Source organism: Phoenix dactylifera, chromosome 10 (assembly GCF_051530095.1).
Source record: "Phoenix dactylifera cultivar Ajwa chromosome 10, Ajwa_hap1_PhDact_Kaust_v1.1, whole genome shotgun sequence".
Taxonomy (NCBI): Eukaryota; Viridiplantae; Streptophyta; class Magnoliopsida; order Arecales; family Arecaceae; genus Phoenix; species Phoenix dactylifera.
In genome coordinates this window covers 16,285,359-16,311,375 of record NC_143199.1, presented here as the reverse complement: position 1 = coordinate 16,311,375, position 26,017 = coordinate 16,285,359, and the positions used below count along the sequence as shown (strand labels likewise).

General features: G+C 40.8%; 1 protein-coding gene across 13 annotated transcripts in view; it reads right to left on the bottom strand.

Annotated features, from left to right (window-relative positions):
- The window catches only part of LOC103698954 (uncharacterized), a 42,247-nt gene extending 16,980 nt beyond the window's left edge, over window positions 1–25,267 (bottom strand). For 6 of the 13 annotated variants that reach the window (XR_015969275.2, XM_088705432.2, XM_088705431.2 and 3 more), the window contains exons 1-8: window positions 24,389–25,267; window positions 24,084–24,202; window positions 23,881–23,987; window positions 23,685–23,772; window positions 15,926–17,000; window positions 15,741–15,795; window positions 15,561–15,641; window positions 14,882–15,408 (exon numbers count right to left, since the gene is read on the bottom strand). Coding sequence is in view for 11 of the 13 variants with exons in the window: in XM_088705432.2 (XP_088561558.2) it covers window positions 14,882–15,408; window positions 15,561–15,641; window positions 15,741–15,795; window positions 15,926–17,000; window positions 23,685–23,772; window positions 23,881–23,987; window positions 24,084–24,202; window positions 24,389–24,533 (2,197 nt within the window). In the remaining 2 variants the exon portion in view is untranslated. Of the gene's footprint in view, window positions 1–14,881; window positions 15,409–15,560; window positions 15,642–15,740; window positions 15,796–15,925; window positions 17,001–23,684; window positions 23,773–23,880; window positions 23,988–24,083; window positions 24,203–24,388 lie in introns of those variants that run through there. The other 7 variants (XR_016396629.1, XM_089925766.1, XM_089925769.1 and 4 more) reach the window with 4 other exon arrangements.
- Window positions 25,268–26,017: the final 750 nt, after the last annotated feature.

Below are 26,017 nucleotides of genomic sequence, written 5' to 3'. Positions count from 1 at the left end.
AAATCAAATCAAGCATTCAATTTTATACATTAATTAAAATATAAGCAAATCCTACGGAACACTTAATTAGTTACTTCACATACGTTGAACTCATAAATCAAAGATGCAGGAGAATCAACTAAAATGATCCAACTTCATACATTCTAACTTAAAATCAATTCAAAAGCATAAGTTTGAAAGTTTCAAGGAATGTGGTGCGGACACCAGTACCGGACCGCCAGTGACGCGGGTCTACGGTCGTCGCAGGAGGAGGGTCCAGCCACTTTCGTTATGGCTGGACTGATTTGATGTTAGTTTATTTTATGTTGACTGGGTTTATGTACATATTGTTGTGTTATGGCTTTTGTGGGATTAGTTTATTTGGAGGGACCTTTTTGTATTTCGTAACCCTATATATAGGGTCTATGCATTTGTTGACAGGATGAATGTTTTAACAAAATTGCTTTCCTTCTATCTTCCTCTCTTCTCCCCTCTCTATTCTTCTTCATCCTCTTCCCTCCTCTTTCCTCTCTCCTCCTCCTTTCTCCCACTCTTCTCACGAGACAGTGCTGCATCAGCTTTGGTATCAGAGCTTTGGCAGGCTTGCCACTGTTGCTAAAGCCTCGGTCCCTCTTCTTTCTCTTCCACTGTTGCCACTGTTCTCTTCCTCTTTCGGTTTCAGACAAAACAAAACACCTTCTGCTGCCTCATCCCTCTCTCTCGGATCTCGCACCAGAAAAACAAAAACAAAGAAGAAACCTCTGCAGCTGGTCCTCCCCTTCCATTCATCACCGCGCCCGACGCCACCACCACCCGCAGTACCCTCGCCGTGCTCCACCTCCTCTGTCCCACCGCCGGCGGCCGCTTCTCCTTCCACAGAAGCACCACGCCGGTGTATGGCGGAGCACCGCCGAATCCCAGGATTCCGGTGGGCGCACGAAATCTATGCGGTACCCCGACCCCGGATGCCGGAGCGTGCTGACGGGCCACGAGCGACTCCCGTTGCCAAAAAGAAGAGAAGCATCGCCGCCCTTCTTTCGGCCCTGTCCCTCAGACCCGCCGAAGCGCCCGCCGGCCACCGTGCACAGGAAGAGAGCCGGGAAGACACCACTAGTGAGGAGAAAACCAGTGTCGGAGCGGGTGACCGGTCGCCGGCCACCACCACTGGCCACCGAGACCCACCTGCAACTGCTGGCGTGAACTTCGGCACGATCGGCTGCCAAGAACCACCAGCAACCGTGGGCGTAAATCTCGGCACGCTCACTTGAAACCGTTGGAGAGTTTCAAGTTAGTAAACGGGTAAGCTCCAAACCCGTTAACCCTCGTTCAATAACCCGGATCCGTTCCGGGATATAAAAAAAAAGAAAGAAAAAAAGAAAAGAGAAAAAAAACAAAAGAGAAGAAAGGTCACGTGACCTTCACGTGACTCCCACACGTGACTTCCGCACGTGACAACCACAGGCGAAAGCACGTGACTTGCACGTGCTGTTCAAAAAAAAAAAAGTAGTGTACCTTTCGTCCCGACGAAGAACCCTAGATCTGGGGTTCCGCCGCCGTCGACGCATCGCTGCCACGCACGCTGAGTCACCACTCTTGCCGCCGCGCCCCACACTTCCGCAGCCTTTCGCCGCTTCCGTCACCTCCCACCACCACCACCACGAACGCCTTCCTCCCCCCCATCTCTCCTTCCTCCATCTTCCCGACCTCCCACCACCTTTTTTTTTCCACCCCTTTTTCACCTCACTGACGGGAGGATCGGAGGGTCCTGAACCCTCCAGAGCATCTTCTACCACCTCACGGCCGGTCGGCATCCGGCTGTCCAACCGCCACCGCCCTCGCCCGAGCTTCACGACTACCCTTCCACCGTTGAAGAACCGCCACCTCTTTCGTTTCTTCCGCGGCCACCCCACCTCCCTTGCTCGCCGCTGCCCTCGGCTGCCGCCTTCCTTCTTCTCAAACCCATTCACCTCTCGATCCCCCATCTCATCGCTCCATTTCCCTCTTCCCCTCCCCGCTTCCACTTGTTCACGGGCCACCCTTTCAACAGGCCCGCGCCCGACTTTCATCAGGCCCAAGCCCGAACGCCCGCTTCCCTTTGGACCTCGGCCCAGTGGCCTGACCCGACTTTGTCCACATGGACCAGCCCACAGGCCTGCTACGTCACTGCAGAGCCCACTGCAGCTTGCCCTTTTCCCTCCTTTCTTCGGACCACGGCCCAGCAGGTCAGATTTGCACCGACTAGCGAGCCGGTTTGCCGCAATTGAATCGTCATCTTCCACCAGAACAGGTTTGCCCTTTCCTGGATATTTTGTTTGCTTTCATTTTGGCATCAAATAGTTGTTTTGTGCTTGGTGGCATACTCTAAATACCCAAAACACATGCTCTCACACACCACGCAACACACAGCAACCCTTGTGACAACCCTCTTTACTATTAATTGTAGAGCTAGCTATCGTTGGGGCCTACAAGGTTTTGTGACACCTGATAATCCACTGGACACCTACTCTACTTGACTGCGGCTACTTGTTGGCTTGCGTCCCTTTCTAATTCCCAGTTTGGAGTATTTCTCTGTTCGAGCATAGTCTTGTGTTATATTGAGCATCCACCTTGCATTTTAATCATCTTTGCATGCATTAGGTCTACTTCACATCATCATTGTCGTCCTAAGACAGGATAGCATATAATTAAGTTTACTCTTCATATGCACCTTCGTAGTGGTCGTGTCCTCTCACATTCTGACACCCAGTTTACCATGGACGACCGCATCGAAGCCCTACTGAAAGCTGTTGAAGACTTGACCACTAAATCCACCCATACCAATGCCCGCCTTGAGTCGGTTGAATCTTCCCTACACAGGCTCATAGGATCCAAAGAAGATAGTGCTGCCCACTTCCCCGATCTCGACTTCGATGAAACCCTGGAATCCCACGGCTCTGTTCGACAGGAAAATTTTGACACTGTACCCTTATCAGGACGTCATCATGCCTACCCATGCCCTAGAGGATCGGGCACCATCCCTAATGCTGATCGGGGTCATCGCTTTAATGTGGAACCTAGACAGCCTCGTGACCATGAGGACGACGTGTTGAAGGGCATTCGTGTTGAAGCCCCCACATTTGATGGTCGCTTAGACCCAAAGGTCTTTTTAGACTGGATGCACGAAATGGACCACTTCTTTGAGTGGTATAATTTGTCTGAGGACAAGAAGGTCCGGTTTGCTAGGATGAAGCTAATTGGTCGCGCCAAACTTTTCTGGCAAAACACCGAACATTTGCTAGCTAGGAGACATCAACCCGCAATTATCGATTGAGTAGAGATGAAAGAAAAACTGAAAGAAAAGTATCTGCCCTTTAGCTACCAAGATGATCTTCTCGATCGATGGAATACCTTGCGACAAGGCAATCGGTCTGTTAGTGATTACATCGCCCAATTTGACGAATTTATGATGCGATGTAATGTGGAAGAGAATGAACGGATGGTCCTAAGCAGGTTTCGACGAGGTCTGAATGATGAGCTCAGGAAGGAACTCATCCTTCGAGAAATATCCACCCTCGACCAGGCCTACACATTCGCCCAAAACTATGAGCAGATAACCACGTCTACATTTGCTCGACTTTCTGACCTTCGCGGACCACCCACCAACGTTTCCCCTTCAAGATCTCGACATTCGCTTGGGCCTACGCCTTCTAGACCTATTTCCTCCAACCCTACCTCTAACCGGGACACTAAGGGCAAGGGCATTCTTGGCGAAGCCCCGAAAGCAAGTTCCCGAATCCAATGCTTTAAGTGCCAAGGTTTTGGTCATGTCGCTTCCCAATGTGCGAACACCTCTCTTGTCATTGCAGCACAACAACAAGAGGATCATAACGACGATTAGAAGAACAGATCTATGAACCAAATTTAGACGACATCCATAATGTTGATGATGACCAAGAAGAACGTACCGACACTTTAGGATGCATCCGAACCACAACTCCTTCGATTGTGACCGAATCAACTCAGTCTGCTATGAATGTAGTCCGGTGTGCTCTCGCCCAACCCAAGGAACAGGCTGACTGGAGGCGTACTTCGATCTTCCACACTTATCTTAAGTGCGGAGACAAGGACTGTAAAGTTATCATTGATAGCGGGAGCTGCATTAATGCAATTTCATCAAATATTGTCTCTCATTTGGGTTTGACTCCCGTTCTTCAGACCCAACCTTACAAGGTCTCCTGGATCGATACATCTTCTATCCAAATTAAAGAACGGTGTCTCGTCCCAATTCAAATTCTTTCATATAAAGAAACCATCTGGTGTGATGTAATCCGATGGATGTAGGTCACCTAATATTGGGAAGACCTTGGTTGTTCGACCTTGATGTCACCATCTTTGGTTGTTCTAATTCTTGTTCCTTCATATTTGAGGGCAAGAGAATTAAACTTAATCCCCTACGATCTAGGACACTTGACGAGGGCAGGAAGACCAGTGAGACAAAGAGCAAGGAACTCCATATTCTGAGTCCATCCAAATTTGAACGGAAAATCTCTAGTGATTCTATAGTGTACGCTTTACTTGTTCTCGAAAACCAACTGATTCCACCAAGCGAGCTACCAACAGAGGGTCAACTCATCCTTGAGGAGTTTTCGGAAATTTTCCCTGAGGACCTTCCGGATCACCTGCCGCCTTTGCGTGACATACAGCACGCTATTGATCTAATTCCGGGAGCTACCCTGCCTAACCTACACCACTATCGAATGAATCCTTCTGAGCATGCTGAGCTGCAACAGCAAATTAACGAGCTCATCCGGAAGGGGTTCATTCATGAAAGTTTAAGCCCGTGTGCCGTACCTGCACTCCTAACTCCAAAGAAAGATGGCACGTGGAGGATGTGTCGACAGTCGGGCCATTAACCGAATCATGGTCAAATACCGTTTTTCCATCCCTCGGCTCGATGATATGTTGGATATGATGGCAGGCGCCACTATCTTCTCCAAAATTGATTTGAAAAGTGGCTATCATCAAATCCGGATCCGTCCAGGTGATGAATGGAAAACGGCTTTTAAAACAAAAGCTGGTCTGTACGAGTGGTTGGTTATGCCTTTTGGACTCTCGAATGCTCCTAGTACTTTTATGCGGGTGATGACCCAAGTACTACGACCTTTCATGGGCAAATTTTTAGTTGTGTATTTTGATGACATTCTTATCTACAGCCAATCAAAGGAGCAATACTACGATCATTTACGACTGGTATGTACAGCCCTGCGGAATGCCAAACTATATGAAAATTAAGAAATGTTCGTTCTTTACTTCTTATGTCAACTTCTTAGGTTACATTACCTCCTCAGAAGGTTTGTCCGCTGACCCTAATAAAGTCACTGCGATAGTCGAGTGGCCTGAACCAAAAACCCTCACCGAGGTTCGCAGCTTTCATGGGCTGGCTACTTTTTACCGTCGTTTCATTAAGGAGTTTAGCACACTTATGTCCCCAATCACTAATTGCCTAAAAAGGGACGACTTTCATTGGACTAGCGCTGCTGCTAACGCATTCCACGATGTCAAGAAGCGGATGACGGAGGCGCCAGTTATGCGTTTGCCTGACTTCAGTAGGGCGTTTGAAGTGGAGTGTGATGCATCTGGCCTTGGCATCGGTGGGGTGCTCAGTCAAGAACGCCATCCCATAGCATACTTTAGTAAGAAGTTAAACGAGGCTAAGCAAAAATACTCTACCTATGATAAGAAATTCTATGCTGTAGTCCAGGCTCTCCGGTATTGGCGCCACTACCTGCTACCCAATGAATTCGTACTTTACTCCGATCATGAAGCTCTTCGCTACCTTAACTCCCAAAAGAAGTTGAATTCTAGGCATGCCAAATGGGTTGAGTTCCTTCAGGAATACACTTTCGTTCTCAAACACATATCAGGTGCCTCCAACACTGCTGCTGATGCACTGAGCCGGCGAGTGACCCTACTCTCGACCATGTCCGTACATGTTACGGGCTTCGAAAGACTCAGAGATGACTACTCATCTTGCCCCGATTTTGGAGAACTCTACAAAACCATTGCTGATGGACATGAACCCTCAATTGATGGATTTTATCTTCAGGATGGTTATTTGTTTAAAGCAGCGAAGCTCTATATCCCACGGACATCAGTAAGAGAATTTTTGGTGTGGGAAGTACATGCCGGTGGTGAACGTGCCAACTAGCCAAACACCAGAAACAAAACACTGGTCTCTACACCCCCTTACCGGTACCTGATTGTCCTTGGCATGACATTAGTTTGGACTTTGTGCTTGGTCTTCCCCGTACCGTCCGACAACATGATTCTATTCTTGTCATAGTGGATCGTTTCTCTAAAATGGCCCGCTTCATTCCGTGTTCCAAAACCGCGGATGCTTCCAAAGTAGCTAAACTTTTCTTTGCTGAGATTGTTAAACTTTATGGCCTTCCCCACACCATCGTGTCTGACCGGGATGTACGTTTCATGAGTTACTTTTGGAAAACTTTGTGGCACTCGGTTGGTACGAAACTTACATTTTCCACTGCTTACCATCCACAAACTGACGGCCAAACGGAAGTGGTAAATCGAAGTCTGGGTAATCTTTTACGGTGCCTTTAACATACTCGTAACTGGGATTCAGTTCTTCCTGTTGCACAGTTCGCATATAATAATTCAATCAATCGATCCATCGGCATGAGTCTATTTGAGGTCGTACATGGTTACAAAGCTAGAAAACCTTTAGATCTTTTACCCATGTCACCCCATGTTAGGATTTCTGAGTCTGCACACGCATTTGCACAACATATTCATGAGTTACATCAGGAAATCCAAAAGCGCATCCTTGCTAGTAATGCTCAATATAAACTGCAAGCTGATTCTCATAGACGGAACAAAATATTCCAACCTGGGGACTATGTTATGGTACGTATTCGACCAGAGTGGTTCCCGCATGGGACCGTTAAGAAACTGCAGGCTCGTAGCGCAGGACCATTTCGGATATTGCACCGGGTGGGCACGAATGCCTATGTTCTTGACCTCCCCTCTGATTATGGTATCAGCTCCACTTGTAATATTGAAGATTTGGTTGCTTACAAGGGTCCACCATCCATCCCAAATGACCCTTTTGTTGAGACCCCTCTTGAGCCCACTACTTCCCATATCCCTGATTCCATACCATCTTCCCTTTCTTTGCCTCTCCCACCAGCAAGAAAGAACGTATTGATGCCATTTTAGATGAGCAAACTAATTTATCCAGTGCTGGTAGCATTCAGCGTTTTTTAGTTCGTTGGCGTGGCCGCCCAGAGTCCGATTCGACTTGGATCACACGAGAGGAGCTTCAGCGCATTAATCCGGACCTTTTGGAGTATTACCAGAGCTGCACTGCGTCGCGTTCGTCGAGGTCGACTTCTTCTGACCCGGGGGGAGTTGGTGCGGACACCAGTACTGGACCGCCAGTGACGCGGGTCTACGGTCGTCGCAGGAGGGTCCAGCCACTTTCGTTATGGCTAGACTGATTTGATGTTAGTTTATTTTATGTTGACTGGGTTTATGTACATATTGTTGTGTTATGGCTTTTGTGGGATTAGTTTATTTGGAGGGACCTTTTTGTATTTCGTAACCCTATATATAGGGTCTATGCATTTGTTGACAGGATGATGAATGTTTTAACAAAATTGCTTTCCTTCTATCTTCCTCTCTTCTCCCCTCTCTGTTCTTCTTCATCCTCTTCCCTCTCTCCTCCTCCTTTCTCCCACTCTTCTCACGAGACAGTGCTGCATCAGAATGTTAAAAAATAAATTACTACTCTCAAGTCTCAATAATGAAATTCTTCAGATTTTGTCCCGTTTGATGTGCATGTACATCAAAAACCTCCATATTGGAGAGAAGCCATCCTCAAGTTTTCATAAATCCTTGACTATTGTGTGGTACTGATGTGACTATGAAATTTAAAGGCTACACAATATAAAATCTGCAGCAACTTTTCCTAGAACAGATATGATCTATGTATCTATCACCAAACCAATCAAAACCAATCAGCTTCAAAACTGATCTTTGATCTACTGTGTAGAGAATAACAGTAGGAAAAAATTGATCCATATCCTGATTCAGATCTGAAACCAGCAGATATATCTGCTGGATTTAAACACAGCAGTTGGAGAACATAAAGAAGAATAAGAAGAAAAGAAGAGAAGAGAAGCGAAAGGAAAGAAAACCTGCAGCTTCTAATATCCTTCAAAATAATCATGTAGAATTTCAAAATCACCACAACATTCAGCCACTTATCCCTTTTAATAAACTTAACCAACCACTATTCCTACTACAACCAGGACTTTTAAATTGGAAAATAAAATTAAACTAAATAACCAACTAAACCATTGTTTTTTTTTAATTGACCAGCTGGACACAATTAAACTCGTATTAAGATTCCCTAATCTAGACATGAACTCCAATAAGAAAGCAACTGAAGCAGCCAAGCTTCAAATACTGTTCAAACTGTAGCATGAACAGTACATGTGAACAGTATGCCGTACCAAATTGAACCCTAAACAGAATATAATGATTGGAAAAAATACTGAAAAATCTAATACATCAGGTACCAACTTTTAACAGCCGAGTTCAAAACTGCATAGCAACCATAAACAAGTTCATACAAGTTTAATGTGCATGGCACAGGTCTCGATGAATCATTATGGATCTGTACCTCTTCTGAACAATATTTGTGAAAAGAAATACGAGCAGTGCCAGATAATATCACAGTAAAACAAATCAGATAATATCGTAGTAATATCTAAAACATAGTACTCTTAGATTAATTACAATTTATCAATGAGTTTTATACAAGAAATTGGAATCGCCCAAATTATTCCCCAAAATCACTATAATCAACCTCATGAAAAATTCACACACAAGAGACCATTTCAAATATGTTCTTCAATAAATCTGGATCTACATATTTAAAGAGAAAAAGGCATCACAAAGTTCTTAAAATTTTCTCTAGCAAAATTAATATTAATTAAATATATAGGAAATTAAGTATGAGACAATTAAACACTAATTAGCAGTATTATTATAATAGTAATGATACGGGCACTCAATCTAACCCTAATAAAAACTAAGGCCTGTTTAGCAGAGCTTTTGGTGGGCCAGAAAGCACTTTTTGACCCTCCAAAAGTACTTTTGGATGAAATAGAAGTGTTTGGTTAGCAATCGAAAAGTTGTTTTAGCTTTGCCAGAAAGCTAAAACAGCCTCTTCGGAAAAGCATTTTTAGCATGTCTCGGAAAGCTGTTTTGATTTATAAAACTTTTTTCATTTTGGACCAAAATACCCATGATAAAATATTATAATTACAGAAAATGTCCCTTTATATTTATTAATACATAATGATAATAATTATAATCTTTTATAGCTTTATTATTATATTATATTATATTATAAATATAATATTATATTATATTATATCATAATACATTAATATGTTATGTTATATAATATCAAATTATGTTATATTATTATGCTATATTATACAATATTATATTAATATTACATTATAGTAATATTATACTATATCATATATTGATGTATTAATATATATTATATTTTATTATGCGCTATTGTATAATACTATGCAATATCCTTTATGGTCATTTTGTCATACTAAAAGTACTTTCTCAATTTGTTTACCAACCATATTAAAGTTCCATAGCACTTTAGAAATGTAGTTACCAAACAGCAAATAGCTTTTCATAAAAACTCTACTTCAAAAAATCCTACTTCAAAAAGTTCTACTTCAAAAAGCTCTACTTTCAAAAGCTCTACTTTCAAAAGCTCTACTGCCAACAGCTCAGCCAAACGGGGCCTAAATCCTGTAAATGGCATTCATAAATAATGTAAAAGATACTTATAATAAAAAAGGGCTAAACTTAAAGTTATATAACATTATATAGAAAAAGAAAAGTGTATGCACAAACTTTGTACTTCTAACTCACAAATTAAATTTATGAATAATATGTGTCAATAATAAATTTAAAATATATTTATTACAGCCATATTTGGCTTGCAAGATCAGAGGGTGTGTATGGCCATCAATTTTGCACCCAACCCATTCCCATGTTAGGTAACTCATTTGGACTTCCGAATGTTGATTCCAACAGATGTTGGATTCCCATAAAAAGGGGTAAAGCCACAACATGGAAGAGTTTGGGTATTGTTTCCAAATTATAGTGACAATAAAAAGATATTCCTTTACATGTTGTATTATTAATATTAAGTTTATAATGAAACATATCTATTAGATAATATGATATTACATATTATATTATATTATATTAATAATATGCATTTTACTGATATTATATTATTCTTATATTTTTAACAATAATATTTTATGCTGTATATTGTATTATTAATATATTGCATTTTATAATATTATCAATCATATTATTATTGCATCATAATATATTATACTATATATTAGATTAGTATTCTGTTGTTCAATCAAATTGTTATAATACATTACTACAATGATAATATTGTTATAATTATTACAATATTATAATTATATTGCTATATTATATGGTTCATATTATATTTGAATTATTCTTATAATAACTAAAACAATGTTAATATTAGTATTAATATTATAATAAAATATAAAAATACTTTTATAAGATTAATATTAATATTACTATATAAAAATAATAATACTATTGAACAATAAAATATCTTCTATCATTATAATTATAAAGTTCATATAATTACAAGTTATATAATATTATATAATATATAACATAATCATTATCATACGATTATATAATATTAAGATGTTGTAACAATATTAATATTATGTTGATACTACTAGAATACTAATAATAAACAACATTATTATATGAATACTAATAACAAAATTATATATACTATAATACTTTATAATATATATTTAATAGTTTCTCTAACACTCATTGTTTATTATATTGATATTATCTTATTATAATATTTTAATATTCATATTTGATATGTGTTAGTTCTCAGAAAATTATAATTGCATATTATTTTAAATAATATATTATAATTTGTAAGATATTGTTTATCAAATTATTATTATATCATAAATATAACATTGTATATTGAATTACTATTATAACATTTCATTATAGATTCTAATAACATTATTACAATATATAGTTATAATTATGTACAATATTATAATTACATTGTTATATTACATATTCCATACTATATATTATATTGTTTATATTTAAGTTATTTTGACAAACATTATCATAATATTTTATATAACAAATATTATAATACATTAGCATTATACTATTATTTTATAATATTATTAGTAATATTTAATCTTAATACATCAACTCTAGTAATAATATTATATTATGCTACCAGGTTTTCTAGATTCCTTAGAGATTATCCGGACTACCCAACATGCAAATCAGAATTCATAACAAAGTTTGTCGCATCGATCGGTACTGGCACGTATCGACCATACTGTATTGTGCCGATACCGGATCAGTACGCGGTACAAGAAGCATACCAACACGTAGTATGCCGAACTAGCCCCCATACTGTGGGAGACCGAACGGATCTGATCCCAATCTTCCAAGAAGATGAACCGCCTCAAACCACAGCACCTGAAGACTTTCCTTGGCTGCTAGAGGCGTGGATCACTGGTTCTTTGATGGTGGAGGAGAACAAGAGCCGAGCGGAAATAGGCTCTTCTTCCTTATGGCCTAGGATTCTTAGGGACGACGGCTTACGTGCATGAGAGGAAGAGAAGAGAAGAGAATAGAGTTTTCAGGGAGAAAGAAGTATCATCTGTTTTCATCCCATCCATACACAATATACGTGAGTGTATATATACATGGTTAATCATGACCCAAATCCAAAAACTCCCCTAGGCTAAACCACATGAGAAAGCACTCAACCCAAGCCCATGTACACCCATGACTTGCATGCTCTCTCTTCCTTCGAGCCTAAACCTAGCCCAAGAACAGGGGCGGCCCAATACATTTGGAGGCCTAAGGCGGATTCAGTGAATGAGGCCTTTTTTTTAATAATAAATTTTTTTAATAAGTATAAAATACTTAAAAAAAATATATGAAAATAGGTAGCAGTACTGATTAAATAACAGAGATAATGCTTGGCAGTACTGTTTACCATGTCAAGCAAGAGCAGAATAGGAAAAGGTTATCCCATGGCACTTCATGGTCAAGGTAAAGGAAAGAATTTGTCCAGAAAGGAACCTCTCTATGAGAGAAAGTAGGGGCATTATGGGAAATTCACTCTATCTGATTAATAAAAGTCCCATCCCACCATCTCCCCTTCAAGGGAGCACCCAAGCAGCCACTGCAACATCACAGCACAGCAGCCATTCAACCCCCCCTCCCTCCTTTTCTTTCTCTACCCTCCAAGAAGTCCATCTCCAATCCCCCTATCTTTCTTCCTGATGGCCCAGCTGGATCAGGAGTAACGTGAGGGAAGGAGAACCAAGACCAAAACCAAAAAAGAGAAGGGATGAAAGATAAGAGTGGCTTCAGACGTGTATCAAGCCAACCAAATCCCTCTCTCTCTCTCTCTCTCTCTCTCCAGTCTCCACCCAAAACAAAACTACTATCCCCAACTTCCCAAATTGCCCCTCTGCAGGCCAGAAAACTCTCCACCTCCCTTCCATCAAGGGGGAAGACTCGTACCCAGCTCTTGTTCCCGTTTTATATGGGGCCTTTGCTTCCTTTTGGTCAGCCTCCCAGAGGCCTTCCACTGGCCCGAGGCCTTAGACGACCGCCTCGATCATCTAGGGCTCGGGCCGGCCCGGCCCAAGAATGGATAGCCCCCTCAAGACCCAAATACTTGAGTCTCAAGCAGGTAGAAGACCAAATCCCGTCTCTACCTAAATCTGAAACAGACCAGGGGTCGACCCTTTAACAGCATGAGTCGACCCTTGCTCTTCAGGGGTCGACTCTTTAACAGCATAAGTCGACCCTTGCACTGTTTTCACTGCAGTTTCTTGCATTCCTTACTTTGGATGCATCACACTTGTGCCCACAATCTCCACCTTGATGCTCCAAAGCCTCTGCAAGCCCCACCTGGTTCGTCAACCCCATCAACCCCACACAAGAGAGAACTATCCCATGGAAGAATCTTCGTAAGTCCATTCGACTGGTTCTTCGTATGAACTTTCACCAGCATCACTTCACCATCCTCCACTAACTCTCTGATCCTGTGGTACCTCACGTCTATATGCTTTATATGAGCATGATAGACTGGATTCTGAACCAATTGCAGAGCACTCTGACTGTCGCTATGCAGCACCACTGTACTCTGCTTCACCTCCATCTCCTGAATGAGTCTCTTCAACCAAAGAGCCTCCTTGGCAGCCTCTGTGATCCCTATGTACTCGGCCTCTGTGGTGGACAAGGTCGTGATAGGTTGAAGGATCGATCTCCACGAAACCGGTCCACTAAACATGCTGAACACATAACCTGTAGTAGACCTCCTCGTATCCAGATCACCTGCAAAATTTGCATCCACAAACCCTTCCAATGGACCTGAAAACTTCCTTGAGGCATTGGAGTTCCTTCCATGTCCATCTTGCTGCTCAAAAGTCAGACCAAGCTTCCGAGTTCCTTGTAGATACCGCAAAATCCACTTCAGTGCCTGCCAGTGCTCCTTCCCCGGGTTTGCCATGTACTTGCTCACCTGGCTCACTGCATGTGCTATGTCGGGCCTACAACACACCATAGCATACATCACGCTGCCCACGGCACTGGCATATAGAACTCTATCCATGTACTCTTTCTCTTCATCTGTCTGGGGGGACTGCAACTTCGAAAGAGACATGTGGCTTGCAAGCGGTGTTCCAACCGGTTTGGATTTACCCATCCCAAACCTCATCAAGACCTTCTGAATGTATCCTCCCAATGACAAGTGGAGGACACCCCTTGCTTCTATCTCTGCAAATCTCCATTCCAAGAATTTTCTTGGAAGGACCCAAATCCTTCATCTCAAATTCAGTAGACAATGCTGATTTCAGCTCATTCACTGCATTGATACTCCTGCTGGCAATGAGCATATCATCCACATATAGAAGCAAATATAGAGCATTCTCCTCATCCACATCCTTCACATAGACACAATTATCATGCTCACATCTGGAAAACCTCTCATACCACTGTCGGGGTGACTGCTTCAAACCGTAGAAAGATCTCTTCAATAGACACACTTTTTCTTCCAACCCCGGATGCCTGAAACCAGCTGGTTGCTGCATGTATATCCTCTTCTCTAGGCTCCCATGTAAGAACGCCGTCTTCACATCCATCTGCTCCAATTCCATATCATACTGTGCTACCAAAGACAGCAACACCCGAATTGAAGTATGCCGCACTACCGGAGAGAATACCTCTGTGTAGTCCACTCCCTCTCTCTGTGAATTTTCCTTGGCTACTAGCCTTGCCTTGTACCTAACTCCACCTTGCTCTGAAGGCACCTCTTTCTTTGTGAAAACCCATTTAGAACCAATGGCCCGAGCACCTTCCGGTAGATCCACAAGCTGCCATGTCTTATTCTTCTCAAGAGACTGCATCTCTTCCATCATGGCTTGAATCCATGACTCCCTTTCTGAGCTCTCCATGGCATCTTCAAATATCTCTGGATCTCCATTGGCAGTGATGAGAGCATAGGAGATGGTCACATCAATGCCATACCTGACAGGCTTAAAAATGATGCACTTTTGCCTATGCGGTGCAACTCCCCTGACAAGGTACCTCAAACCAGAACTTTGTGGCTCTACCTACACCTCTTCCTGGACTGATGGCCCTCCTAGCTGGTCCTCCACATATGTGGGAACATGCTTACCAAATTCCATCTCAAAAGAAACACGCTTCGAGGTAGAATTTGAAGGAATATCACCTGCTAGTGAGTGCCGTCCACTGCTGTCCTGTCCAGCCTTTTGCGCTTCATCTGCTACTCCCGGCCTCTTTAGGATGCTCTCTTCATCAAAAATAACATTCCTACTGATGGTGGACTTCTGTGAATGAGGATCCCACAGCAAATAACCCTTGACCCTTTGTGGATATCCGATGAAGACCATCTTCTGTGATTTCGGATCAAGTTTGCTTCTTTCGATTGCCTCCACTAATGCATAGGCTGGGCAACCGAATACCTTTAGGTGGCCAAGCTCCACCTTCTTCCTACTCCAGATCTCCTCTGGAATGCCTCCATCAAGCTTTCTATTGGGAGACCTGTTAACAAGAAAACAAAAAAAAGTTATCGCATCACCCCAAAACGTTTTGGGAAGTGATGTCTGCAGCCTCAAACTCCTGGCCTTCTCTGTCAATGTACGGTTCATCCTCTCGGCCACACCGTTCTGTTGGGGAGTCATCCTCACTGTGAGATAGTGTTTGATCAGTAGCCAAGAGATAGAGTTCACCATTGAACTACAAAACAAGGATCAAAACTGTAAGGTTCAACAAAACAAACTGAACTACTAAATATTATGCCTTCTTATTCAGTTCACCGTATCACCCCAACAAAGTGAACTTATACAACAAAAAGCAAGCAACAAATAAGTGTCGGTGCTTGATTGTACCTTAACATAGTGCAGAAATGATTATTACGGAAAAAGACACCCAGTTCTCTTTCTTTAATACCTTCTTGTAAGCAAAATAACCTGTGAAAGAAGAGACAAGTTTAAAAGAATATAATTTTTCTTCATACATTCGTATCACAGAAAGAAAAGCAACTGCATCAGGTCATGATGAATATGTACCCATAGATAGTCAATTGGCTTGCATTATTTTCCAGAAAATTCTTTATCAGTTGCCCTAAAAACAAATAATTGCATATAAATAATTGCATATGTATTAAAACAGATGCAAGAACCATTTAGATACCAGAAAAAGGGGACAGATGGACTCAAAAATCTGCATGACTAAAGGTTATCCAAACCCTTACATTGGTGTCGAGCAACAACATCTTTCAAATTTGTAGGACTGTTATCCTCTTCTGTTTTGTCATCCTGCTCAGCAAGAACCACCTCGCCTTCATAGACTGGCTCTCGGTTTTGAAATGCCGTATGTCCAGATTCAAGAATGTGTTCTTCTCTTTCAAGGCTTGAACTGACAACCACAGAAACATCTGAAGGCTTTTCTCTTTCACTTGCGGAAGGGAGATAAGAACAATGGACAACTGGACCAGAAAAAACTGCCGAGTTGCAATCGATCAGATCATCAGTGGGCTTATCATGAATTTGAGATGTGGAGATGTCTTCAGTGCATGTTTGTCTCACAGATTTATCCCCTCCTGAAGCAATCCTTAGGTCTTCATTAGTGCAGCACCCATTAGAACCATCTTTATCAGTAGATCGCAAAGGCAGAGACACATTCTGTATTAACATATGAGTCCTTACATTCTCCACTGAATCACTGGACATTAAAAGTTCCACAGATCCTTCAGAGACTGTCTGACCAGAGTTATTTCCAGAACTGATCCTCGGAACTGAAGAACTATCCTCTGATGTGGCACCATCCTTCCAATCACTGGATGTAATGGATTCTTGTCCTGCAAACAAGTCTAACTGATACGATTGTTGAGATTCAACTCCATTTTGTACCCCCAAAGAATCAGCAAGAGTTCCTGATCCAAAACACTTAGAATGTGTGCTTTCCTCTAAATTAGGAGATGGATTACTCCAATCAAAAACAGGGGACATGGAATCCTTAACAGGATTGGACATTTCAGCTCTAGAGAGGTTCAAGGCTCTCATCAGCTCCTCTTCTTCTTCTATGTCATCACTCCCTCTTGTTTGATCAACAGTGGCTGAGACTGGATAATCATCAATTGATCTACCTCTTGAAAGGCTTGGCGATGGAACTCCCAAGGTTGCAGTTGCTGCAGCAGCAAAATCAACAGAGTCTTCTTCTTGCACGTCCTTATTTTCCCCCTCAGATTTCCTTGTTTCGAAAGCAACAAGCTCAGCAACAAGCATATTATAAGACTTAGATCCAATTGCTTCTGCAGTATCAGTGTCCTGGAAAATAGCAGATCCTGTCAATGATATGAAGCACAAGAATAGTAACTCAGATTAACCAAAATTTTGCCTTAAAATTAATGCCCAAACATCCAACATAATTGTCATTGTACATCAATGACCTTGCTGTAATTAACCATGACAGATAGGGTACAGAAGAACAAGGCAAAGCTGCAAGCAAATAATGCCAGGAACATGAAAACAAGCAATGTGCAAAAAAGAAAGGCACAAATAAAAGCTACGGATGGCAAGAAAGACAGTTGACTCTTGCAGTCAAATAATCATTTAGTTGTGAAACAAAAATAAAATGAAATAGGCATGAGAGGCTTAATATGCAACAAAATGATTGGTCATAAATCTCCAGGCAATGGAGACAAACATCCTGAGTCCTGACTTTGTTTAAATACCTCAAGCAAGTAGAATGAGTGAATAAGTGGCAAAACACAAGTGCACTAGAGACTTGTTGGTTCAATGTAACTCTGAAAAGCAGAACCATTGGAATTTAATGAACTACAGTTTTACTGATAGTGTTTGCCATATGCAGTCCTAGCAACTTCGAGTGTCTGTTTAAGGTTGCAACACTGAATGATTAAAGTTATGTCAACTAAAATCAAATCTGGCTATGCTTGCATAGCTTCAAGATGATCAAGCAGGATAGGATTGGGTTATCTCTTGTTGAAGCAGATTAAGCAAAATTACATTAAATTAGGTCAGATGCCGCCTGGTTGGACCAAGTAGTGAGCAAAGATATGTCAAGCCCCAGCCTGCTTGCATCCCTTATTCCACCTCCTAGAACCTGACATCATTCCCCCTAGGCAGAAGTCAAATTGATGATGCAGATCAAAGTCCAGTTGATGACCTACGCCCTCAATAGGACTAACAATTCGAGCAATCTAATTGCAACAGAACAAACAAGTACTAAGGTCGGGTGAAACCTACGAGCATAAAATAGGATAGTAGGAGGCAGTTTTGTGGTATCAAGCGAAGAAGAAAATCATGGGGTCAGCTCACAAGGTTAGGTGGAAGGTGACATCACATAAGCCAAAATGTGCTAAAAGAAATCAAGCTTGAGCAAGATATGCAGATGGGATTCAAGGGCTTTAATTAAATAAGGAAATGCACTAAACTGCATATTGTTTACAACTGTCAAGATGGCCTGCAATGGGCTGCTTGGAAGCATAATAACAAGTTGATGAGCTTAAAATAAGAGTAATAAATTGCTGACTCAAGATAAGAAACACAAGGTAGGTTGCTTTATTAACCTGCTTCCTCAACACTTCCTACCAAGGTTTTAAGTCACGGCAAGACAGGGGGCGTCCGGCTATCCCATCCCATTCCCGTGAGATAACGAGACCTAGAATGGGTGCAAGAATCCAAAACCCACATCCATGAGCCATCCCGCCCATCTTGCCTTCATCCCAGCCAAGTCACAAACTGAAATGGGCAATTCCACCATCTATTATAGTGGAGAGAAAATTAAAAAATAAAATAAATCTTCCCCCAACTAACAATCATACTTTTTCTCAAAATAAAATAAATCTTCCTCCAACCACCACCACCAACAACCGATGTACCTCGAAGCTGAGGGAATCATCAAGCATTGGAAATGCCAGATCCGATGAAGAACATCCTACATAAGCATTGGAGGCTAGAGAGAGGAAAAGGGGAAGTGATCAACGGAAGAGAGGAGGAGAAGGAAAGAAATAAAAAAAGAGGGTGGAGAATGGAAGATTTTGAATGGGGTGAGTAAATTTTTTCTTAAGTACTCAAATCCAAATACTTTAAGAAAATAATTATTTACGCTTTTAGGCCATTAGTGGTTAGGGGCTGAAACTTTGCACGATGCTCATACCATGTGCACAAGTTTGAACACCACGGTCATCATAAAAACTTTCCTCAAAATAATATTACATAAAAAGAAAAAAAAATAAAAGTCAAAAGTATTTAATTTTTTCTTCAAAATAATATTATTTAAAAAAGCACAAATATAAAAAAGAAGATATATTACATATATACATATATAACATTATATATTCTCAAAAATAATATTATATAAAAATCAAAAAATTGCTCATCCTACATCTCTCTAACCATAAAATTTTCAAACTCAGAAGAACAGGTCACCATGTTAATTATCCAAAGTAATAATTTAAGAAAATGAAGCAATAAAAACAAATATGTATGCACACTTAAGCTTATTTTGTCATACAATATGACAGTCTTGCTTACTTCATTGCCACTCATGCGGGCACCTAAGCATTAATTTCTAAATTTCAACACTAGAGTACTAAAGGTAAAATAACCATGCGATTGAGCTGTGTGCAGGAAACATTGCCACTTTAACATCAAATCATATCATTTTTGCCCTAACAAGGGCTTGTGCATTATCAATTATAAGAAATCATTACTGGGTAATCAAGAAAGGATCATTGATAACATAGAACACCGCAAGAAATTATAGTGTCAGTTAAGGTACGCGGTACCGACTGTACCGATGTACCGGTGGGCATCGGTACCGGTACGGTACCGAACCAAACCGAGCCGAACCGGTACGGTACCGATGGGGCTAAAAGCCAAAAAAAATTTGGAACCCGTACGGACTGGTCGGTTCGGATCGGTACCGGTTCAGTACGGGCCGGTACCGATCGGTACCGGTCGGTACGGTTCGGTACCGAAATATATAGCTGTACCGTACCGGCAGAATCCGGTACCGGTATGTACCGGCCGGTACCGACCCGTACCGACCGGTACGGCAGACCATGGTGTCAGTTTTAGATATATGAACAAGACAGTAATGATCCAAAAAGTGTCAAAATATTCAATCAACAAGTTTTAGCACATGATAGATCAATATATACAGATCTCCTTAGCTTATACAAAAAATTGCTCTCATGAAATCTGACACTAGCAAGTCTTAATACAGCCTAGTTAGCATTGATCTAATGGGGCGAAGTAATATTAGCTGGCATCATTTGATCAACTACGAAATACTAACAAGCAATATTCAGATAATTATATTTTCATTTAAAAAAAGCTTATCACCTTAGACTTAAAGTACACTAAATGAGGTAAATTTGTCTTACATATATTATTTTTAAAGTTCAAATATATTTTAAAAATAAATAAAAAATAATAAAATTTCATAAGTAAATTAAGAAAAAATTAAAAATATTAAAAAAAGGGTCCCAAGCAAGTACTAGGATGCTTGACCAAGAGGACACTAGGATGGGGTGGGACACGGGGTGTCCTGTTCCATGAAAAAATTAGGACACCACCTTCCCACAAGATTTAAAACCTTGCTTCCTACTATAAGATTTTTCGAGAGAGCGCTCCCCATACCCACCTACAAATCCACTCATGCACTGAATCACACTTCAGGAGACTAAGGTCTTGATGTCAAAATTCAAACCAAGAATGGGTAAGCACACTACACCACCATTCATGTAGAATATTAAGGTTAAAGCTCTCTAAAATTGGACAACCCTAATTTAATCATATTTTTAAGGATTTTTTGCACATATACGCTTCTAAATATACAAAATTGCATAAACACCCTTGTAAAGTTATTATTTGCATGTATACCCTTATAAAATACTTATTTTGCATGTCGACACTTCTTTTTCTTTCTTCTTTATATATATATATATATATCTGTATCATCTAATATCGTTAAAAAATAAATAGTTTAAATTTAAAATAATTGAAATACCCTTACAGATAGACATGCAAAAAAAAAATTTTATAAGGATATATACACAAATAGTAACTTTACAAGAATTTTCATGCAATTTTGCATATTTAGGAGGGTATACACTTACAAAAATCTAATAAAAATGATCAAAATTCAATAAAGATAATTTAGTTGTTCTTAATAAAAAAATGACAAAAAAATTAATATTATCATGTCACATAATCTCATATTAATATCAACTCTTATAGAATAAATCATGTTGCTTTTATAAAATTCTCGCCTCAACAAACAAACAATAACTCGATATTTATGAATCATTAAAAAAAATTTACTAGTCTCAATATATATAATTAATTTAAATTCGATATGCTTTAATCTTTTAAAAATAATGAAGAATATATAGATTTCTTAAACTCAATAACGATAATTATATCAAAATTAAATGGAGAATAGCATTACCAAAATGATCACTTAATATTCTGACTTCACCAAGTTAAGATCTTAAACAAAGAAAATTGATAATGTGACTTGACCTTTTTATGACTTGTTGATCCAACTAAATCATGAAAGACTTAGTAAATCTCAGCCGAGTTTTGATTTTTTTGACTGTATACCCTTCTAAATATGAGAAATTGCATGAATATCCTCTCAAAGTTGCTATTTACATGTATATCCTTATATTTTTTTTTTTGCATATCTACCTGTAAGGGTATTTCAGTCATTGTAATTTTAAGTCGTTTGTTTTTTAGCGACATTAGATGGTACGTGTACATATGCCAAAAAAAAAGGATATACAAGCAAAACAAGTATTTTATGAGGATATACATGCAAATAGTAATTTTACGAGGATGTTCATGCAATTTGTATATTTAGGAGGGTATATATACAAAACATTCTTTTTAAATTGAAAACCCACTAATATATTAAAATTATTTTAAGAATTGTTCTGATAACAACCTACAAATTGTAAACATCCTTGAAGAATTGACTGTTAACTGCACTCAAACATGTCCAAACTATGTGCATAACCATGAAAAAAGCTTTTAGTATTTAGAAATAGGATAGCACCTGAAATTGACAAGTCTTAGATAAAAATTGTATTTTATCAAAGAAAATTTGATAAAATATATGAGGTAAAACAAATTAGGAAGAAGATGGGAATATAATGAGGTAAGATTTGGATAAAACGAACATGGAAAAGTATTGCCAAATATGTTGTCTAAGAAGCATAAGGTGAACATATCATTCACATCCTTTGCAGAAAGCCTAGTATTTTAATGAGAATACAATAGAAGCTTACCCAAGGATTGTTGTGCCGGAATCGGGACCCGAACTGGTTATCTGGCGATACGGAACGGTATGGCCCCGTGTCGTTCCGTGTCGGGCCTATACCGACGCAGTAGAGGGGCCGGAAGAGAAGAAGAACAAGAGAGAGGAAAAGAGAGAGAGAAGGGGGACAGAGGGAGGGAGAGAAGGACCAGCGGAGGCTAGCGAAGTACCCACAAGCAGCACGGAGGAGGCGAAGGACCGGCAAGCCACCTCTGATTCTCCTGTTTCGTTTAAAACAGAAGTCCCAAAAGGGGCCTTTTTATTTTTACAATTTTTAAGTGAATTTTTAAAAAAAATTAAGTAAAGTCGGCAAGGAGTTTGGATAGGATTAGCTATCTTAAATGTGAGGCCCACTCCAATACCGCACCTAAAAATATTGTCGACCTGTATGCAGCATTTATTTCATCTGAACAATAAGAAGATGACAAGTTAATATGTCATTCACAACTTAAGACTCGCACCACAAAGAGAAGAAAAAGAAAATGTAATACAAAGGATGATAAGTTCATCCTAAAATCTTATGATAGTAATGTGGCAAGACCAATTAAACATCTTTTGGTCAGATCTTAGAAAAATTATCCTCATATTATTGAGATCAAGGATCTCCGTCTCGGTTAGACCCCGTACCGATGCCACACTAACACTATGTCAGTACGGTATGGCACGGAATTTTTTCGGCGTACCGAGTGTCGGTATATCTCCCGTACCAGATAATGGTACCGAACCAATATGGTACAGTATGCTCCGTACCGCCCGGTATAGCGAACCATGGTTAAGATAATGATCAGGCTCAGAAAAAATTGTCCATATTCCGCATTCTACTAATGATTACTTGATCACAAGTCAATCTACAGAAGTCATTGACATAGTGATCATCAGTATCTCGGAACTTAATGACATCTTGCTATAAAAGTTGGATGTCATCAAGGGCTATGTTCATCAATCATGCTAGAAACAATAGGCAAGACAATGTGGAGAAAATAGGGAGGTGCACTAATAAAAATACAAATATTCTCAATGAAGATCGAATAAATGGACAGATGTCATATATATGTCCACCAACGTCAAAGTGAGAGACACGAAACCAAATTAGCAAGTTTCAACATTTAGTGCAAGAAAACAATAACTATTAGAATCATGACCTGCCGTACCGGTCCGTACCGGCCGGTACGGGCCGGTACGTACCGGTTCGGCCTGGGACCGGTACCGGATCAGCGTGAAATCCGGTACCGGTAGTTTATTGTTGAAGGACCGGTACAGGACCGGTACGGACCGGTTCGGACCGGTACGGGACCGATTTCGTACCGGTCCGGGCCGCCACCGGTACGCCGACCGGTACCGGTACGGCGGACCTTGATTAGAATAAAAGAAAACAAAGGCATGTGGCACAATAAAGCTAACTGACGATGACATCCAGCCATACGTTTGGCATTATTATAAGAAAAACAAGCACCATTTTACAACAAACGAAGTGAGTGAGTTAAACAAAGACATGTCACCAAGATAACGTTCTGAGCATAAAGGCTGTCAAACATGAATAATGATGCCTGAACACAGAACCCAGACTTCTTCAAAGTATTGTCAAACAGCCTAGAGAAATGATTACATTGAAAATAAGACAAGCTTAAAAAGCCAAAACAAATCCAAGTGCTGCAGAATAGTACCTGAGGATCAACTATCCACCCATGGTACAAACCGATATCAAGGAGATCAAATATAGTGCATTCCCGTGTAAATTCAAAATCATTTATCCTACATAATTAAGCAAAACTATTGGGATCCAGTATAGAACATCTGTACAAAAAGAGCAGCTTTATAAGGTGATAATGACAATAGCTAAGAGCTTTAATTGATACTCACTTCCTGAAATGCACATTGACATCGATCCCTGTAGCAAGACAAGGCAGCAGATCAATTGCATCCGCTATGTTCTGTTGCTGATTCCTAACATACCCGTCATCCTTGTCCTGCATGCAGCAAAAAGAAAGAATCAGTACACAAGGGCACAACTTTGAACGGCATTCGGCATCTTATCCATCTCCACCAAATCCACCTATGGGAACCTGAACGTTGCTGTTAGAATCAATCAGCCTTTCTGCGACAAGAGAAAGCAGCTTCTGCAACGACACCTCCGACGCATCCGAACTCAGATTAAGGTTATGCCTCAGCAGGAGAACATTACCTAAAAAACAAAAATTCAAGAAAAACATCACCAGACGGCCAAACTATCTCCAAATTAAATCAATCTAAGCAAACTTTTCATCGTCATCCCTCCAAATAGAAAAGATCAAACGGAACAAGAAAGACAGCCACATTTCCGCATCCAAGAAAGCAAATGAAATTGAGGGGAAAAACAGAAAGGGCTCACAGATGGCGATCAGAGGACAGGGCCCGTTGTTGTTCTGGAGGATGATTGGGGTGGAGCGGCCAAGGAACTGGACGACCTTCGTCTTGTAGACCACCTCCAGTTCCGCCCCGGCCTCCGCCTCCTTCCTCTGCTCCTCCGTCGACATGACCGACCTCCGATCGCCGCCCAAATATCCCTCTCCCTCCCCTCTCGCTCCAGAGAAATCCAACCCGCGGAACAGCGTTAGAGCGAGCGAGAGAGGGAGCGAAAATAAAAATATAGATAGAAGAGCAGATATTTTAGTTGACAGCGAACCCAATTACCCAAACCCCCGTCGCCTTTTTGGGCCCTCATAATTTATTCTCTCTGCATTTCCCGCGGACGATGGGATGTTTTCTTGTACCAAAAAAACAAAAAACAAAAAAAAAGGAAACTAATGACCAGCTTTTTTTTTTTTTTTTTTCAATAGCCGGCCGCGGCCGCCGCCGGCCCCGACCAGCTCCCTCCTGAGTCCCCTCCCGCGGCTGCCCCGGCACATTCCCCTTCCACACCGTCGGGAAGCCTCCTGCCCCTACGGTGGGGAGGTGCCGAAGAAGAGGAAAAAGAAGGGGGCACCCTCTCGCTTCCCACAGCCGGCCCCGGCCCGACCCCCTCCCGCATCCGCCGTGGCCGACACTGGCCACGACCCCGCCCCCTCCCGCGTCTGCTGCGGCTCGACTCCTTTCTTACGCCACCGGTCTCGCGGGAGGAGAAGAGTTCTCCTTTGGCCAGTCGCGGCCAGCCGCCGCGGCGCAGCCCGGCCCCCTCCTGCAGTCGCTGCGGCTGCGGCCCGGCCACCTCCTGCAGCCACCACGGCCCGGCCTCTTCCGACAACGCTGGTCTTGTGGGAGGAGAAGAAAGGATAAGAAAGAAGAAAGGAGGGAGAAGAGAAGAAAAAAGAAAAGAAAAAAAGAAGAAAAGTAAAGAAAAATTAAAAAAAAAGCAAAAAAAAAGAAAAATAAATAAATAAATAAATGCATAAATATATATATAAATGAATGAATAAATAAATAAATAAATAAGATAATAGATAAATATAGTTTAATAAAATAAAATAATAAATAAATAAATGAAGAAGGGAGGTCGGGCCACGGCCGCCGCGGCTGCCGCAGGCGGCGCCGGCTGTGGCCCAGCCCCTTCCCAGGCCCTCTCTCGTGGCCGTCCCGGCTCTACCTCCTTTTGGCACTGCTGGCTTCGTGGGAGGAGAAGAAAGGAGAAGAAAGAAGAAAAAAGAAAAAAGAAGAAGGGGAGAAGAGAAGGAAAAAAAAGAAAATAAATAAATAAATGCAGAAATATATATATGAATGAACGAATAAATAAATAAATAAATATATTTTAATGAAATAAAATAATAAATAAATAAAAAGAAAAATAATGAGTGGGTAACAAATAATCTGATCTTTATGATATTGATAGGTACAGTGGATTTGTCGCCGTTGAAATTAGTTAAATAAGCTCGGAACTTAATTCATATAGTCTCAAATATAGTTAAGTCACCATTGCAATTAGGTTAGTAAGCTTGGTACAGAGGTAATATAACATGTACACATTTAAGTAAGCTTGGCATGCTGTTAATCAATGTTTGAACACTTAATCTAGCCGGACTAGCAC